Source organism: Platichthys flesus, chromosome 12, assembly GCF_949316205.1.
Source record: "Platichthys flesus chromosome 12, fPlaFle2.1, whole genome shotgun sequence".
Taxonomy (NCBI): domain Eukaryota; kingdom Metazoa; phylum Chordata; class Actinopteri; order Pleuronectiformes; family Pleuronectidae; genus Platichthys; species Platichthys flesus.
The window spans coordinates 8,369,619-8,388,886 of record NC_084956.1 but is presented as its reverse complement, the minus strand read 5'-3'; the positions used below and the strand labels follow the sequence as shown (position 1 = coordinate 8,388,886).

Here is a 19,268-nt window from a genome sequence, read left to right as displayed (position 1 = left end):
GATCTTACATTACCTGGGGGAAACAATGCTTCCAGCACTCACCTTGCTCACTTTTCTATCCTTTCCTCAACTTTATCCACTTGTGCAATGATGTGTGTGTTGTTTTTGATTTTTAATATCCAGGACATTCCCTCTGTTGTGAGTTTAAAGTTGTCTCAAGTGATGAGCATCATTTGCTTCTCTTTTATTAAACCCCGTTTATGTTGGCTTGGCAGGTTGTGTTTTCAGCCCATCATATCATATAGTAAATTATAGAATTCATATTGCAGCAGGCTTGAAATGATTTTCCCACAGTATAAACACTGAAGATAATATAAACAGTTCATCTGCTCTGACACAATCCTGCTTAATAGTGTTTTCACGGTTGGATTGGTTCAAAGTTAAGTATGTATGTAATTTATGTTTTTAATGAAGCTGAACTGAGCTGTAAGCTATTATGCGTTTGATTGGAAATGTCTCACAACTGATTTGCTCATACATCTGGAAACATAGAAGCCTTGAGCCAAAAATGACTTTATCTTAAGTAACAGAGGGATACAGTTATGGGCTAAATGTTTTTATAAAGCAAAAACTGTTGCTTAGCTTGAACACGAGTAATCTTTTCATTGCGCTCACCAGAAACTAAAGTACCATTCTCTGACCTTATTTGTTTGATTTGTTATTGTCCTCTAAAAGCAAATCCAGAGATGGCTCCTTTGTAGCACCGAGTCAAATAATCAGCTCCAGAGACTGAAATTGCGAAATATACAAAATTTAACTTTTCTTGTTTAGCTGGAATCAATGAAGCACGGAGAATCGATGAACAGGACGCAAATGTTGGAGGGGATTTATCCAAACATCTACTCATATCCATAACTGGCCACTGCTTCAGTCCTGCAGGCCGACCTCTCCAGAGAGCCAGGTGTCCAATCCCATCTTCATCAATCCTTAGTTTATCCTCAGTGTTCAGCCTGGGCTTCTTCAAATGTGCACCAAGTTAAAAACTAGATGTACAAATACAGAGACTTAGATGTTTTGCCTTGTTGGGAAATGTTTACAATGTAAAACTATAATGGCACTATAGAGTGTATGACTCGTTGAAAGGTTGGATCAAACCAAACCAAAGACGTTCGTACATATAAGTAATGTAAATATGCAATTTTTTTATTATTCCTTGAAACTGGGAAGTCTGTGAAAATGTCATAATATTATAAAAAAGAATTAAACAGTTCCTGGATCCGTCCCTTTAGCTACTTCTGCACCAACATTTAACAAGTTCTTTCGTGGTCCATGTCCCATCCTCCCATCAAGTTTTGTCACATCACTTTAATATTTTTGGCGTAATGCTCCTGGCAAATAAACAAGCTTGAATGGCTCTACAATGTCAGTAGAGCGTTTAACTCTGCCAAGGCCCAACAGATCCACAAGTTATTATCAGAGAAACCAGTGAAAATGGTGAAAGCAAATACTCTCACAATGTTAAAAAACAAATCCTATCACTGTGCCCATTTGAGCGGATCTGCCCGCATACATAACTTCCTTGGCGGAGGTAAAACTAATTTCTTGTCAACGGGATAACGTAATCATCATTAATGTAACTGCTTTACAGCAAAATGAGGCACGAGAACTCAAATTGATCTGTCAACACTGAATTATGGATTTAAATGTAATAATATTACATATGTCATTTGTTCTGTTTCCTTCTTTGTTACTAATTTATTTCAAACTGATTGCAGTGTATTTTCTCTGGCTGAATAGACCCTGCACCGGTGCTAATTTTCTGTGCCATTCAATTTGCTTTCTTTAAATTGTGTATATTTGTAATGACTAAACCTATATTTCCTCTAATTACACATGCACGCCTGTGTGTTCAGCTGCGGCACAGAGCACACAGACATGGACAGTACACGTGCACAGAGCGTGTTCATTGACACTGACGCTCGTCCGCTCGGTGTTTTGTTACAGTCTGGGCTTTGAAAGACGCTTTCTAAACATGAATGGGGTCATGAATGGGATATGATACTGTTGTAAAGTACATAAATGCTGTTCTGTTGGCCAGAGTCAGCTGCATCATCATCCTCATTTACACCACATCAACCGTGGCTGTGTATTTGCTAAAACATCTGATGATTTGCTGTTGCTGTCCTTGACACAGTTACTGTGGTCCTCCACACACCCATGCAGTATGTATCCCACCCTGTCTCCCTCCCTCTGGTAGTGGGTCAAGTTCTGCATGCATTCTCAGCGAGGGTTTGGCTGGTACTTGTGTGCCAGCAGCATTTGGAGAGCCCCAGACACAGATTCAGCCCTCCACAGATTGATCAAGTCATATAAATGCTCTGACCTGTGGTCCACTCACACTGACCATGCTTCTCTGGTGTTGCTTCTTTTGCAGAGACTGTGGAAGTTCTGGGAAACGTAAATCAGGTAAGAATCTGAAATATTTTTGTCCTATAGCCAGTAGAATCTGTGTCCAGTATTCTGTGCTCCATCCATCAGTATTGTGTCTTTGTTGTACTTAATCTACTTCTTGAAGTGTCTCTCTCTGAAGAGTTTGATCTTTTAAAAAGTTGTGGGGTGTAGAGCTGTAAAGAAGTGAGTTCACCAGACCTCGCTGACTCACTCATAATCTCTGCTTACTTGCTGGCACCAGTCGACTGCTTCTATTAATGTAATGGAGCTGTCAGTGGTCGATTTGCATTGTTGGACTTAATGGGGGAAGAGCATAAGAGATAAGTAGATTATTCGAGTCAATTGACAGTAAATTAATCTGCCACTATTTTGAAAATATTTATTAAAATTCTATAGTTAAGAAAAGATTGACTGCTTTAGAATGAACAAGTAAATAACTGCCTTTCTGTTCGGGTTAGTTTTGTGGTCAGAGAAAACAAGCAATTTGAATAAGACATGAGGAACTACGCAATTAATTGATTAACTGAGAAAGTAATTGCCAGATTTATCAATAATGGAGACAGTTTTTAGTTATGCTATTCTCCTGCATTGATTTCTACTCTTCTTTTAAAACTGTCCATTCAGAGCCTGCCAATGTTAAAGGAGCGTGATGCTAAATGGGTGGTGCATTTTTGTAAGAACACATCCATCCAGAAATCGAAGAATCTCCGTCTGTTTGTCAGTTTGTCTTCGATTTTGTCGACAACCGCGTCCGGTCGACTCCACACTTGGCAGGTGTGTTGCTGCGGACTCGAGGAAATGCAGTTTAGATTGTGAAGCCTGACGGGTGCTGCTCTAGGGTTCTTCAAATAAAAATGGCGACCTTACACTTCTGCATTCTGAGGAAATGGTGAAACATACAGTGCTGGGTGGGAGAGGGCACCTGCTATCCGCCTCTATTGGTTCTGTATTTACACTTCCAGGGTCGGCTGGTGGATTCATGTTTTTTTGTGTATGCGAGGGAGAGTATTGAAGTCAAAAAAGACTGGGTGACTCAGCTGAGCATGGGGATACAGGCGTAGGAGGCAGCAGGAAGAGTATGAGAGGGGATCAGTGAACAGCTGTTCAAGTGTTGTGTATTGTATGTGTGTGGGTGTGCACTTGAATGCATGCAGTCTCAGAATACCCTTTACCTAATTACACATTAGTCCTGCTATCAGATGCAGACTCGCTGTGGCCATCAGTCTCGCACTCTTCTATAGTCGCATATGACATAGCAGGGGCAATGGAAGTCTTAGTCGGTGACCTGTGAGTTAATTTTCTGCGGGCGCTCCACTCAGAGGAAAAGCTGCGGCACAGTTGTCACCAAAACGAAATAAGACCCCAACCTAATTTCATTATGTGTTCCATGGTATCGAGGCTTTACGTAACAGGGGATTCCAACTGCATAATGAAATGGAAAAATTGTCTGTGTGTGTGTGTGTGTGTGTGTGTGTGTGTGTGTGTGTGTGTGTGTGTGTGTGTGTGTGTGTGTGTGTGTGTGTGTGTGTGTGTGTGTGTGTGTGTGTGTGTGTGTGTGTGTGTGTGTGTGTGTGTGTAGCGAGTAACCTACATTCAGTCTGTGCAAGATGTTAGATTTGCCTTCAGTTATATTCCTATTGGCTGCCTGGAAAGTTCGTCACATAGTGTTGGTTGTTTGCATAGTTTCAATGGTTTAGTTTGATATAAAATCATTACATTGTAATGTCGTAATTTTACTTACAATAAATCCCTCAAGTCTACCAGTGGAAACGTTAATAACACACTTAACAACTGGTGCTTGTGATAATTTACTAATCAGAGTCACACACTGTAAAGTCCCTCCTCCGTACGTGATTTCCTGCTCATGCTGGACGTTAGTGGTCAGCAGCAGAAAGATTGATCTCTCTCCTTGAAAGCAGGACAGCAGATAAAGTGCAGCGAGTCTGTGGTGAATTTGTGCTGTAGCTGCAGCTCACGGTTTCCATAATAACATGGTGCGGCTATCACATTTGAGTTTACTGAGCCCCTGCTCTAAACAGGAGAATGTGGCCCTCAACCACAAAACTGCGAGTGATTAGAGGTTTGAGTAGGAACTCTTACCTGGCAGGCAGAAGAAATCAGAGGAGCATCTTCTAGGCACTCACAGATGATTGCTCACTGTTGCTCTTGGTCTTCATGGTGATAGTTTCTTCCTCGATATCTCTCTCATGATTGTTTTTCCTTATTTGTCTCGTTCTAACTTGTCTGTAGTGCACTTCATCTGTGATTTGTCTTTTTTGTTGGACTTGAATCAGATGATGAAAACCAGTGAAAATAGATGTTTTAAAGGGGGAGTCTGTTTTTTACTTGGGAATTTCATCTCTCATATGTGTCTAAGATTCTGCTCCATATTTTATTCATGGTCCCACTTGTCGAGACCTGCAGTGTGAGATTGAAGCATTCTACATGATCGACTCTGCATCACAGCAAAGCTATTGTCAATGTAAGGTTCAAAGAACAACACACTCTCTTCACTTGAACCTTCTGAAACTGTCAGCAGGAATCACTGTCAGGTGAGTGGAACTGGAATCCTCGTTTGAGATCAACTTCCAAACATTTGCGATTATCTGAACTCAAACAGAGAGTGAGATGAGCGCAGGACAGTTAGAAATGGAGAAGGAGAGGAAAAGAAAGGGAGCACTCGGGGGTGTAGTGCATGTGAAAAGCAGCTGGAGAGGAGAGGAGGTTTACGTGGCAAGTGGAAACCATTTCAATGTTGCACACGGACCGAGGGAGTGCAGTGTTTATATGCGCAGACCTGCTGTCTTCATTTCAGCGGCAGGTCTCTGGGGGCCTGTAGGGTGTACATGTGTGCCTGAAGTTATGCCTGTGTGAGTGTTTACACACTGTATGTGGGTATGTGCATGCGTGTGCTGTGCATGCTGGTCAGGAGGAATAAGGGTTAATTTGCTCACGGGTTTAGACAGTGGGCGGGTCAAGAGGTTTGTGCGTTTGTTTGTGTTTGCAGATGGATACGATTTTAAACTGGAAATCATTAGGGCAACTGAGCACGTCCAAATCACAAGGAAATACTGTGTCTGTAGCTTATTTCTCAATGAACAGCTCAGATTCCTTCTAGACTTGTGCACAATGAGCCTCACAGGACCTGACAGATTCATTATGTGGGTTACACCAGGTTTCAAATTTGTTATGTTCCTATTTTTTAAGGACATTGGTAAAAGGGATCATTCTTCCTCATATCATGGATACAGCTTTGACATGTAGCATACAACATCAGCCACGTTACCTGAGTCTTAACTCTAAAGATGGTTGTTTTCTGCTGCTAATGTAATAAACAACATTCATTTAAGATAACAAAGTATTCACCCTCTGTTCATCCATTATTACAAAGGGCACTTCTTCAGTTTGTCAGCAGTTAATGTAATTCTGTCATATTTTGACCCCCCCATCTCTAACTTTGAATGGGTGAACTTTCGTCATTCCCTAAAGTAGCCTTGCATGAGTAAAGCAATGCTCCACTGTTACATAACCAGGTCAGAGTCGGATCTAGAAATCATTGTTTCTACTGGAAATCTTGATGAAATGCAGGATTGGTTTGATTAAATTTTTAGATTTTGGTGGTTCTGTGGCTCTGAAGGTTCTAGGTTCCATCCTGTCCACCGTTCAAGGCCTGTCTGTGTGGAGTTAGTGTTCTCCCCATGTCTCCAGTTACTCCGGCTTCCTCCCATTAGAGACCCTAAATTACCTGTAGGTGGGAATGTGAGTGTGAATGGTTGTTTGTCTCTATCTGTCAATCCTGTGATATGCTGGCGACCTGTCAAGGGTGTTCTCCGCCTCTTTACCAATGTCAGCTGGAATTGGCTCCAGGCACCCGACCCTCAAAGGATAAATTGTAAAGATAATGGATTTTATTTAATTTTTTGATTTTTATGTTCAACACCCAGAGCTACGAGAGCTCCTGCGTGTCCCTGTGGAGTTCCTTTACTTCTCAAACACAGAATACATGGTTAATAAGTCCACTGATAAGTTAATGAATTCCATTGATCGACAGTTGTTGGTGGTGATATTTTAAGTACTGCAGCGAGCAAGAAGGAAGACTTCTTGAAAGCAAACATGGATGTAAACAATGAAGATTAAAAAATCCTCCAAACTTTGGCTCTGCAAATGTTTTACGAAGAATGAGGCCCACAATTCATTTCAGTGAGAAACAGTGACCTGGAGTAAACTCAACTTTGTTTACAAAGAAACTTTGGAAATCTATATAAGACAAGCTTTGTTGTACCTTTTATCTAAATGTCTGTGATAGTCACACTTTTGTCTGGACCTGGAATCCTGAAAGGAACAGCTCAAGTGAAGATAATGATTAAGTGAAGATAACAATCAAGTGAAGATGATGAAAACATCAAACAGTTTTCAAAAGCTTTGTGAAGGCTGTCGCTCACTTATAAATTGATTCGGGGGATCGTGTTTGCACGATTTGTTTGTAGTCTGCCCCTTGTCCCTCAGGGCCACATACTGATTCAATGACATGAGTACATCTGTACTACATTGAACAGCAGTCCTGTGTCCCTTTCTAATCCAACTTCACATCTGCTGCTCATGAGACATACAAAGGCGATGCACTTTGCCAAATTGTACTCTTCTCAAACAAGTTCTGCTCTCGTAAAGTCACCCAAGGGTTCGGAATATGGCACCAGGACGCAGAGGCCTGTGCCAACTCTGCTATCAACCAAAACGGCTGATCCTGAAAAGTCTCTCGTGGAGAAGAATTCCTCGGCAGAAATGGGTAGACGATGCACTCCCTAGTTTCCTCCTCTCAGGGATGAATTATTGCAAAGTTCTCAACTGTCATCATCTTTGGAAGGAGCTGATGACGGCTGAGTCGGGTTGGGGGTGGGGGCAGGATGAAGATTGGACGCCTGGGACTGAAAGGGTGGAGGAGCAGGAAGCACATGTATAAATCTGAGCAAGGACAGATGTAAACACAGAGAATGGCTGATAGGGCTATTTGATCGCAGCCCAAAAAAAAGATATGTAATTTGAATGCTCGAAAATACATCAGCTATATGTGGTACACACGCACACATGCTCTAATACACATATAAAAACACACATTCTTAACCAGGTTTGTCAGATATACTCCACAGCCCTAACAGATGTTGTGTGTGTATGTTTAACTGATCGAAGTACGTAACTTCTCAGGCTTGATTAATTTGAACCTTGATTTGAACACACAGATTTATACAGCTCATTTTATACTTTGCTGTCTTTACACACATATCATATCTGAAATTAGAGCTATCCCGTCCCAGGCTGCTTCACCTCATTTTTTCTCACACGTTCCCCTTGTTCTGGCTCGCTCCTCCTGCTGTTGCAAAACATTTCATTTCCTGAACAAGGCTGAAATATTAGCTTCACTTTTTCAGGCCTATTGACTTTGCTGACAAAGTCTTTACTCACTCACCTCAGGTCTCGGGTTTACTGTTCGCTAGCTGTACTGTAGTTAACCGTGTGTTTCAGAAACATCGTTTGACATAGATTCTGGTTTTATGAGATCATGACCTGCCTTTAGTTTTATGTTCATCTGTGTTGAAATTATATTGCTGGCAATTTTGTGGTTTTCTTTAGTTTTTGTTTGGGGGGGGGGCTACACAACGTCCAAGATATAGTATTTATTTGTAATTTGGCTCCTGTCAGGTCATTATTTTATTGCAGGTTCAAATTCAGCATTAAGTAAACAAAGGTACAACATATATCCACTGGGTTTATGTTGGTTGTGGTTTATTATGCAGGGTGATTTGTTGAATAGAGGAAAATTTATTGATCATGAAAATCTTATGAGTATCTCATTTAAGTTGTGCTGAGGTAATGCACATTAATGTGTAAGTCTGGACAAGCCAAGACCATAGGTAATGACTGGGAACTTAATTTACACCCACTCGGATTCACGGACTTTGTCGTACACCTTAGTCATCTGTGCTGCCTTTTAAAATGTTTGATATCTGGTGACTTTTAAAGCAAAGTATGGGGTAAAACCTACATAAAAACTGTCAAACTGTAATTTAAGTAAAAGTACTGATTTAAAAAGAAATTGTAGATACTATTTTATTATTGGTCCATATCTGTGATAGTACTGTAAAAGCTTACCAATGTTTGAGTCATTCGTCTTGCGTCCCTGTTGATGCCAAATTATTATTAAAGTTAATTGATCTGTAAGTTATAACAAACCATTCAACAACACATTTTCAAAGCAGTGTCGAGAGAAATGTATCTCTGTCTGCTGTTAGTGCAGTTAATTGCTGTCATATTACACTTCGAAGAACAAGAAGGCCCAGGATATACCCAGAATTCAGATATGCTCTTACCAGTGCCCCTACACACAACTTTGTGGTTTCCCCCAAACATATTGCACAAATAACGTGAAGCATCATAAACCACGATCTGACCACAGTAATCCAGTGTCAGTCCCTCTGCCAGTAACAACATTTCAGATACCAATGGTTCATAATTCATAAGTTATTATCCCAATGACGTTTAAAGCTTTATTTCCCAAATTAAAATGAAAAAATATTATCGTGATTTATAGACCTGTTAATCTCCAAGTCTGGAGCAATGACGCCAGGTCTGCAGCTTAATCCAAGTTGTCTTAATCATTCCTTATCTAAGTCCCAAACCTTCCATCTGCTGGACTGAATTGCTATTTTTTTCCAAAGTCGGTATAAAACAGATTTCCTCTTTCCAGCAAGTGATTGAAATTAGTAAAAGCAGACAAGAACAGAGGATGGGACTGTTGTTGTTTGGGGATATTTCTGTTTTCCCAAAACATCATGAAAATACTTTGTACATCAGCAACACAAATAATTCATTTTAAATTAAAATAACTTTATTTATTCTTTAGAAACTAAATTTGTTCAAAAGTATTTGCGTGTAGTATATGCTTATATTGCAACAACATACAGCTAACAGAGAGAAAAACAACAATGTTAAATGCAGCTTATAACTTTAAAAGTACAGAATAAATAATGATTGGTGTTAAAATACATAGATCAACTATTAATAGGTCAGATGGAAGTGGGCACAAAGCTTGACTTGGCCCCTATAAGTCCTGAATCTGAGTGTTTGGTGTTGGAGTCTATTTGCATTACTTTTATTTTAGCCACTCTGTTGTAAATGCTGATCAATGGTTCCTGCTCCAGTTCAACTATTTTGCTGCTCATTCTTATAACAGCGTTTAACGGTTGATGTTATTGAGGGACTTGAACCAAGTCGTTGTTAAAGGGTATGACAGATTCAATGAAACAAGGTTTACAGATGTTATCTTGGTGCGTGAAGGTACCTTGTACTTTGTGTACAGAGCTTTGACCTCAGTGGTCATCAGAAGCTCTTGCTAATCTGTGAGCTGGATGTCAGCCGGGGAGGAGTCTGGATTCCATATGACTCTTGTTAGATCTGCTTTAGTTGACACAGCTATGCTTGTTTTCAGGATTTTCAATGATTAAGGCTTCATCATATGCTCATGTGGAGGGGAAACATGTGGGTGTTTGCAATGTATCAGGCAGTGAAAAGTTCCTTTTTATATTGTCACAAATGAAAACACGTTTTTTCTTCTTTAAGAAGTCATTCTCGTAGTTTAGTCTTTGATCCAAACTTAATTGGATATTATAAATTTTGTGATACAGGCAAAAACTGTGAAAAACTAAGTCACTGCCGGTGCTTATATGGTTAACTGAGCGGAGTAGAGAAAGGAAGGTTTCCATTGGCTGGGCCGCACGCTGTAGTCAGGGCTCTAGTGTTTCATGGAGACAGAGGGCCATCCCTCTGAGCAAAGCTCCAGCCCCTTCATCTGGTTCTATTTAAGGCCTCTAGTCCCAACTCCTATGATTGGTGTACACAACCCCCTACTCTTTCTCCAGCTCCAGCCCCAACTGAGGAGAAGGAGGCTTTTTAGCAGATGGTTTATTTTCCAAGGGAAACCATTTCTTTCTCCTCCTCTAATGTCCTGTCCTCAGCTGGCTTTAGCTCACTTTTCTATCACTTCTGCTGCTCCTTCTACTTTCTCTTCGCTGCTTGTCTTACTACTTTGTGAATGTGTCTACGTGCATCTACTGACCCGGTCTCAGCTTTGTTGGACATTCAGGATGAGGCCCCTTCAGTGACACAGAATGGATTCTCTGCAGCTGACTGCTTGATCGTTCACATTTTGGAGGGGGATTCTTTTTCTACACTTTCAGTGTCTCCATTGCCCTGGATGTTGGGCTGGAGGGGGATGCAGCTCTATGGCTAGACTCTCAGGAAGATGCACTGAACCCTGTGAATATTGTGATTGGCTGAGCTCTACAGACAAAGTGGCCTATGGCACAACGTGTGCCCAGCAGCCGTTCTCGTGGGCCTATGGCTGGCAGCTGGCTGACGGCATGTTTTTTCCCATCAACCCCAGGTCTGGATGCTTCGGACCCCATGCTCCTGGAACAGTACGTGGTGGTGGCCAATTACGAGAAACAAGAGCCGGCAGAAATCGGCCTTCAAGCGGGGGAGGTGGTCGATGTCATTGAAAAGAGTGAGAGCGGTGAGTAATAAAAACACATGCACGACAATGACATGTTAAGCAGACACAGGCGGCATGCGTTTTGTGTGTGTGTATATCAGACACAAGCAGAAACACTTTCACGATCCAGTCCACACTTCCTCAAACATTCTGCCCTGCTCCCTATCTCAACCCTCCCACCTTCTTTGTCCGCAGCTTGCTAGCGGTTGCTTATCCCCATCTGGAGGCTCGCTTTGGCCCGCAGTCAGCCCTGTTTTTTCCCAGTGTTGGTTTAGGCTAGAGGCCAGAATGTTGCCTCTAGCAGGAGGAATGTCTTCTAGACTCGTATTAATTATTCCACCTCAATTTAATGGAAAGCCGGCAGGACATGCCAGATTTAAAAATGGCAGCTGCAGAGTCCTTAGTCAGCTCTTTAACCTCTGGAAAGACCGAGCCGATAGGGCCTAGAGTGTGTGTTAAGGTATATGTGATTCAGTTTGACAATACTGAATATTTAATGAGTCAGTGGGAGGATGACATCAAGCATAGCTTAATGAGTTTCTAGGAATGTGCTGTAAAGCTTCTTTAATCTACTGTAAATGGAAACAAATGTAGAGAAAATAACAAAAAATAATCCAATAAAATGAAGTGGTTTGATAGTTTTGTTGATTTTATGATACAAGGACAACTGAAAAGCTGATAGTGCTGAAGCTTGGTCATTATTATCACTAGTATTAAATCATGTGTCTGTGTTACATATACAAAGACCATCTACTATCACTGACTCCCATGGGTCTCAGCACCTGCCTGCATGACTTATTTTTCAAAGGGAATTTATCATGGCAAACAGCCACTGCAGGGGTGTAGGCCCGGTTAAAGGGCCGGACATTCACCTTTAATGGTATGCTGAGACAGTAAAACAGTAATGGGACTCATGTGTTTCTTCAGAGGGAGGACAGGGAAACTGAGACCAGGAAGGCAATTGGACTTGGGTTTCACGATGGGCGTGAGTGAAACGCCACGCCGCACTGGCCTTAAGGAAGAGGGTCCATGCGTGGACCCGGATCGCTTTGAAGTGTCTCGTGTCCTGCCTCTAGGTTCATGTATTTGTTTTCACTCCCTGCACTGGTAGGATTTCAACCCAATGGGGTGCCGCAGCGAGGCGGATATCCCAACACCTTGAAGTCCTTTTACCGGGGGTCTTATATGAGAGCTTTCCTCCATGAACTCAAAGCTGCATGGTCCTGTGCTTTCATGTAGAGGCCCCCTTCACTTTTGCTTCTCAGCTCACCACTGTGCAGAGTTCTAATGGTTGGTCCGCGTGTTGATGACCCATGCAGAATGAGATTTATGATTTCCAGGCTTCCGTGGTATAACTGCAGCTTGATTCCCAAGTTATTATGTTTCATCTTTTTCTCTACCCTTTTTTTTGTTCGGCTCAGTTCTTTCAATCAGACGATTAGAAATGAATTTCTAGAAAGCAGAGCAGTCGACTCTAGGCTTCGGAAAACACACCCTGAGACGACTTGACAGTTTTATTATACACCAACGGACAATTTCTCAGAGATCTGAAGTAAATACCACCACCCCTACATCTTGCTGTGGAAACTGTTTCCAGCAGCGCAGCTCGCAGTTAACTGAAATCTTAACACCTCCTGCAATGGTAGTCGGCGAAGGCTGCTCCATTTGGCCGGTCGACATCACACCACATTCCTTTGCCAACACTAACACAGGACCAGGTGTGTGCTGGGAAGATTTTCAGAGTTCATTTGATTCAGCATCCATTCCCTTGCAGAATAAGTGCAGACTCTTTAACGGCCTCTGACAGATTGATGTGTGCATTATGGACCTAAGTGGTGAACACGCAGAGTTAGCAGTGCTATAAACCGTCTGTTACCTTTGTTATGATTAAAAAAAAAAGTTTTATGCAATTGTTTTTGCCTCAAACTGTATTTAGACATTTTCCTTTAAAGCCATGGACAATTAAACCAGCGTGTGCCCCCTGCAGAGCTTTTGGATGCTTTGAGTGGAAAATCATATTGAAATCTATTTTTGTATCAGGATTGTGTAAGTTTAGGAGGTTTGTTTTGCATAAGGTGCGAATATTAGTTAACAAGGAGAAATGGAAAACTGCAGATTTGTATAATTATTATTTTTATAGCTTTGACCTTCAGCAGAATTCCTGCTGTAACAGCTACTGTGCCCCAGACTGTGTGGTGCCCAGTACAGTTATCGACGTTTCCTTTCCTTGTATTAGATAATTGATAGATATATTCACTGCTTTTGACAGAGCAGTGAATCTAGGTCAGACCCTATAAGTGAGCTCAGCTTTCTCCACTTTTCCAGCCTGCCGCCCTGAGCCAAGGCAGTATTTTCCGTTATCCCGGCTTGACGATACAGTTGGTGTTATGTCTTTTGTTTCCGTTGGTGCAGTAGTTTGAATTGATTGCTGGTTTGGTGGGTGTAATATGTTGGAAATCACCGGGGCAGACCAGTGACTGCCTGATGTTTTGCTGCAGCAGTTTCCCAAGTTACTATTTGCCAAGAGCCATGGAAGCGAATGAAAGGCACTCATGTGAAGGAGCGATATGAAAATAGTCATTACAATCTAGTGTTGTCCCAAATTATGCCGTTATCAGAATTAGTTTTCTAATAAATAATTCTGTCCTTACTCCCTCTTTAGCTATTTTATTTGTCTATCTTATTAGAGTTTGCCAGGGGGGATGCTGGCTCAGGAGGAGAGAGTAGAGCAGAAAAAACGCAGGCAGAAAATGGAAAAAGCCGTTTCCTGCCAAAGTTAGTGGTTCAGAGAGGTTGGTTCATTATAATGGCTTAATGGATCCTCCAGGATGCCTCCTCAGTTTACACTATATCACTGAGATGTTAGCCAAAGCTAAGCTAATGGCAGTGATGGTCAGCTCAAATGCTTTGTATTCAGTGGTTTAAACTTTGCCCTTTCACGTAGTCGTGTAGCCTCTTTGTCTGCACCTCGAGGGCAACGTTAGACATGTGCCCAGTCCTGTGTAGAAGATCTCTCTATGGACCAGTCAGGGTCTAACTTGTCTCAATTCCAAGGCTAGATCAGGCTCTGTGCCTTATAATGTGCCAATTGAACACCGGGTTCTGACTTGTTTTGAAGAGGCCAGCTCACATCCATCAGTCCCTCCGGGTTTCCCCAAGACCCCCTGGCACCACCGGTGTCCAGCATGTCTACCGCTCCAAACAGCTCATTTAAGCAGGGAAGAGCCCTAATGGTCACCTTCCAGAACGGTAATCTAATCTGTATGAAGCTACCCTTTTTGTCACTTGAACACAAATGATTTAAGTTTGACAAATCTGAGCCAAAGACAAGCTGGAAGCTAACAGGGGCATCCTGCAGGTGATGTTTCGACTTCCTGGCCGAGAGCCCGTGCACGCTGCTGGAGTAAAATCCTGGCAGAATAAGCAGGTCTGGCCCTCAGCATGGCATGATGGATGTGCAGGATGTCTGCTTTACCTTAACGTGGAAATAAACTGCACCAATACAATAATGTCTCTGCTCTCCATCATCAAGCTGGAATCAAGATGATCTCAAGGCTCAGCAGGAGCTCACTGTTCAGAGAGAGGAGCTCAAGAGCACGGATTTACTGATACTCTACAAAAAAAAAAAAAAATTATACAAGGACAAATATCTGAAATGGAAAATATCAAGATACTACTAGAGTTTAGACAGTTTATGTCTTATGCTTATTTCAGTAGTTTTAATCTTTGTTAGACGCATAGCTCTTAGGATGGCGATATTGGTCTCTTTTTGTTTTAGCCATGGATTCTCCAACTAATTCTCCTGTTCGTGGTTCTGCACACCGAGTCGTGCTTCACTAAACTTTGAATGAACAGGTGAACATCTCTTTGTGCAGCAGCTGTGGTGTGGGCTCCTGCAGACTGAGTCCAGCTGCAGGTATTAACTCTCTGCTGCTCAATCACTGCAAGTCACTTTTACAGTTTCAGAAAAAAAGCTGGAACCAGTATTACCACGGACCAAGCAAACAGCCCATTCCAAACAGGCACTAGTTTGTTATAATGACAGCTGACGTTCATCTGTACCTAAACAAAAGCACCCTGACTGAAAGGTGTGCGGCCATAATACTCGATTAGTTGATGAGAAATCTGCAGTTTCTTTGCATATTTTAGCATCAGCAGTTCCTTCAAATGTGACAACATGACACATGGCTGATGCAATTTTTCTTGTTCCTCTGATATGCAATAAATAGGTTTGAAGACAAGGTCAGGGTTGAGCTCCGAGTTCTCAAAGCTACAGTTCTGATTAGTGCAGTTTCAGCAAGAACACATTTCATTACGTAAAAGAGGAAAAACCCTAAAATTCTTGTCGATGAACCACTAACGCCATGATACAGAAAAGTTGCCAAGTGTTAAATGTCTCAGAACAGATGGAGGACACATTATCCGTTCACAGCCCCGTCCTCCACAGTTTTTCAGCTTAAGATAGGAAGTACTAATTACCATCACAAGAAATCAACCTTATCCTGGATTTTTAGAGATGGAAAATCGGATGGTGCCACTTCTCCGACCTCTAAAACATCTTTAGTTTTCCTCCATCTTGCTGATACAGGCAGAGAAAATGAAGACTGTGATAGAGAACAGTATTAACCAGCACAAACAGTTGTAATAATATTGAACAGAGATCAGCCTGTGAAGCCCAAAAGGTGCCCCCCTCCCACCCCCCTCTCGCTCAAGAATTGACCATTGAGTCAAAGCAGCGATTTAAGGTGTGGGCTTTCAGACGCTCAAGGACTGCTGTGTCTCCAAATCAGTGGAGCCTATAGAGAGCGCACAGGCTGTGGGCTGTAGCTGCGTTCAGCCCATGAGGGGATCCTTTCAGGGGCTGGCAGGGAGTCAAGGTCAACCCTTAGGTCAACATTCGCTCTTGAAAGTCGTTTTGTGTCGTTTTTACGCCTCCTCCCCCCACGTACCAGAGCCACCCAGGTAAATTGAAACCTCCACTTTTTCTTTTTTTTGTGGGGAAAACTGGAAGTGTGTTTACTGGGCTGGATACTTTTCCCCCTTTGTGCTTTGATTCCCAATCTACAGTTAATAAATACAGGAGCTGGAAATGAATGGGGTTCTCTCCAGCTCTGCTCAACAGTGGTGTCAAATGTCTGAAGGACTGCTGAGCCACCGCATTCCTCGTCAATTCAGGCCGTGAAAAAAAAAGAAAAGCCTCCTCGTGCTGCTGAATCGGTGGTTTTCATATTTACGCTGGATATGTAGAAATCTTGTGTGGGTGTCACATCGTGACTCCACAGCCCCAAAACAAGGTTGCTTTTCAGAGATTCACCCCTGGTTGACTGTCTGTACAGATTGCAGTTTTATTTCATAGGTTATACAGCCGAAAAGTCATAAATTCAGTTTCTTGTTGCAGCTGAGAATCTGCTGTTGATTACAGTAGAGTGAAGAGCGGCTCTTAAAGCTGATAGAGTTTCCAGATGGTAGAAACTGTTTGAGAGACAAACAGCTCAGAAATTCTGCTTGCGCTCATTATACGGGAATCCACTGTATCTGCAAATGTACGTATTGAGTGGAGCTCCATAAAAGTCCGGAGTGGGAATCTGTTTACATATCTCATCGTCTCTGTCCAGAAATATCTATCACAGTAGCTTTGTTTCCATCTCGCATTTCCACGCGGCTGCACAACGCTCAGGTTGCATTACCCACATAGATTTTTCTTCATTAACCAAGCAAGATCTTGGTTTTTTAAATGCATTGCTCAAAAAGTGGTCTTGAGGTTTATTTGGCATATTTTATGAGCATTTGACGGAGCAGACCCGCTGCTTCCTCCTGTTTCCAGTCTTAGTTTTAAGCTAAGTTAACTGGCTGTTGGCCGCGGCCTTAAATGTAATGGACAGAGAGTGAATAAGTGCCTTTTCCATGTCAAACTCTTGCTTAAATCTGGATCTGTACGTTTTCTGTCATCTGAATTAAGCTGACCTCCTTGTCTTCCCATTTCAAATTATGGAATTGAAAGAAAACAGATATTTGACCTGATTTGACCGAGGCGGGCCACAGAGACATACATTCACTCGATCTCTTCTCAGCTAAAACATCCAGTTTTTCATGATTATGTAGCACATTACAACAGTGTTTTAAAGACAGAGTGTTTTGCTTCTTGCTTTCCAAGGCTTTTGAGGTTGAGATATCCACTATAGAGGGTCGGGGGGTTTGGTTCTTGCCTTATGAAACCACTGCTAAGGAGACACAAAGCTTGACTTTGCTCAAATCCAGATGTAACTAGCTATGATTAATTTCTTTCTTAATGCTTGGTTGTCTTTTGCCTCTTTGTGGTTTAAAGTCAACAGCAGCTTTCCAAGATAAAAAAACAAAACAATGACAGATGACACATAGGCTCTGGTAATGTACGGGTGCAGCTTTGTAATGTATGTCTGTGATCGACGCTGTGGGAACCAAGACAAACCGGTGGAAGCAAATGAATCAAATGCGCAGACGCACGTGTACTGGTACAAATATTTCCAGACATGAGGTCCCTTTCCCTTCACCTTTTTTCCTCCCACATCTGCACAGATAATCCCTGCCTTCCGGAAACGAAGGAGGAGAGAACATGTTCCTCCACTAATCTTATTTCCATTCACTCACACCGCAGGAGCATCACTGTTGGATTTAATTATGTCTTACTAGAGATTTTAAAACCCAACACCACAGGGGTGAAGCCCTCAGGGTCACACAGTGGTAAGATGAAGTTTTCCTAAATTTCAGAAGACAATGCAGACTTATCAAAAGGATTTCATAGAAACGTTAGGCATGATGTGAGGAGACTCACGAAACAGTAATAATAAATTACCATATCGGACAGTAATAGGTGCAAATCTCAAGTCCACTTCAACAGCAACTTAAATAAACAGCACAAAATATAAAATTTAACATACCTGACTTCACATTAAGCGCGATTCAGTAAAGCGAACAAGTTATAATGATAAAATATTCATCCCTCTGGAAAAGAAGGTTTAAATTGACATCAAGTGACTATGATCTTGTGTTTTTACCTGGGACTTGTTGATTTTCATTGGTTCAGGACCTTAAACTGTATCACAGCCGTTCCAGGACGTACAGTATTTCAGGATGTCTGCCGGATAATTTGAAGAAAAGTTAAAACATCTGGTACGAAGATCATAGTTTTTCATTTGATGAAGGTCAAGGTGTTTATAGACAGTCCCAGCTCGGTGCATACATTTAAGTCATCTACATCTTATTGTTTGCAAAACAAACATAATTGTGAACAATGGTATTAAACAAATATATGAAATAAATCATCATCAACAAATATACACTTTATATCAGACTGTATTGAGGAGGAAGTTGTTCTTCTTCTTCTGCTTCAAGATGTGACCCTCTCACCAACTGATTCGATTGTGTTTGGGTAGATGGTGTCAGAAGCGAAACCTTGGAAAAAATGTATCTGGCTCTGGAAAAGTAGAAGCCGCCATGTCACTCAGGGAAATTCTGTCACTGATGTGAAAGCTTGTATTTATACGGTTTCACACATTTTATTAACTTAACCTCCAGAGGTTTTGTGATTTTTGTATTTTTTGACACTCGTTTTCTCATATGGACTAAGGAGCTGGTTTTGGGCGACATTCAATCACACTGAGTTAATGCATGAGATGAAATACATGAAGCAGTGTCCCATTCAGACGTGTTATTTTTCTCCACACAAGGTAATTACAACCTTTTTGTTAGAAACCTGCAGTGACCAGGAGATCAACACTTACCAATGTGTGCGTTATGTTTTTTATTGCTTCGTCTGAGGTTCAGTGAACTCAGCACCTGCCATATGGAATGATTGTTGAAAAATACAGGCGGGTCAGGCCCAGCCACTAATAACAGCATATATTTACTCAGGCCTGTTGGAGGGACAGCACGTCTTTGCTGCGTATGTATATATTTGGACTCACAGCCAAGTGCACTCAATCAAATCACATTCCTACACCTTATTCTTATATTTGCTTACACTTCTGCAAGTGTCAGTTTACTGTGGTGAAAATGACATTTCTCCCCACTCAGCTAGCATGTGTGAAAATGTCAATTTGCAGATGTAAGGTGTTTTTTTTCCCCCGTCAGTAGGTTAACACAGGTGTTTTAACTCCTGCCCAGCTGACCTCTATCTGTAAAGTTTAATTTAAATGCAGGCACCGTTGATGTTGATTGATGGTCATGTGACATAACACATCAGATTAAAAGTCCACATGAGGTATTGCAAATTTTTGTAGAATTTGTTTGTTTAGAATCAGGATGTCGGTGTAATTAACAAGCACAAGGCTACATTTTTAATCCTTTGGTTGTT

General features: G+C 41.7%; 1 protein-coding gene across 2 annotated transcripts in view; it reads left to right on the top strand.

Annotated features, from left to right (window-relative positions):
* Positions 1 to 19,268, top strand: part of LOC133966462 (SH3 and PX domain-containing protein 2A-like) — a 48,406-nt gene that overhangs the window by 16,270 nt on the left and 12,868 nt on the right. For both annotated transcript variants that reach the window (XM_062401400.1, XM_062401402.1), the window contains exons 6-7: positions 2,375 to 2,406; positions 10,829 to 10,957. In XM_062401400.1, coding sequence (XP_062257384.1) covers positions 2,375 to 2,406; positions 10,829 to 10,957 — 161 coding nt within the window. The remainder of the gene's footprint in view (positions 1 to 2,374; positions 2,407 to 10,828; positions 10,958 to 19,268) is intronic.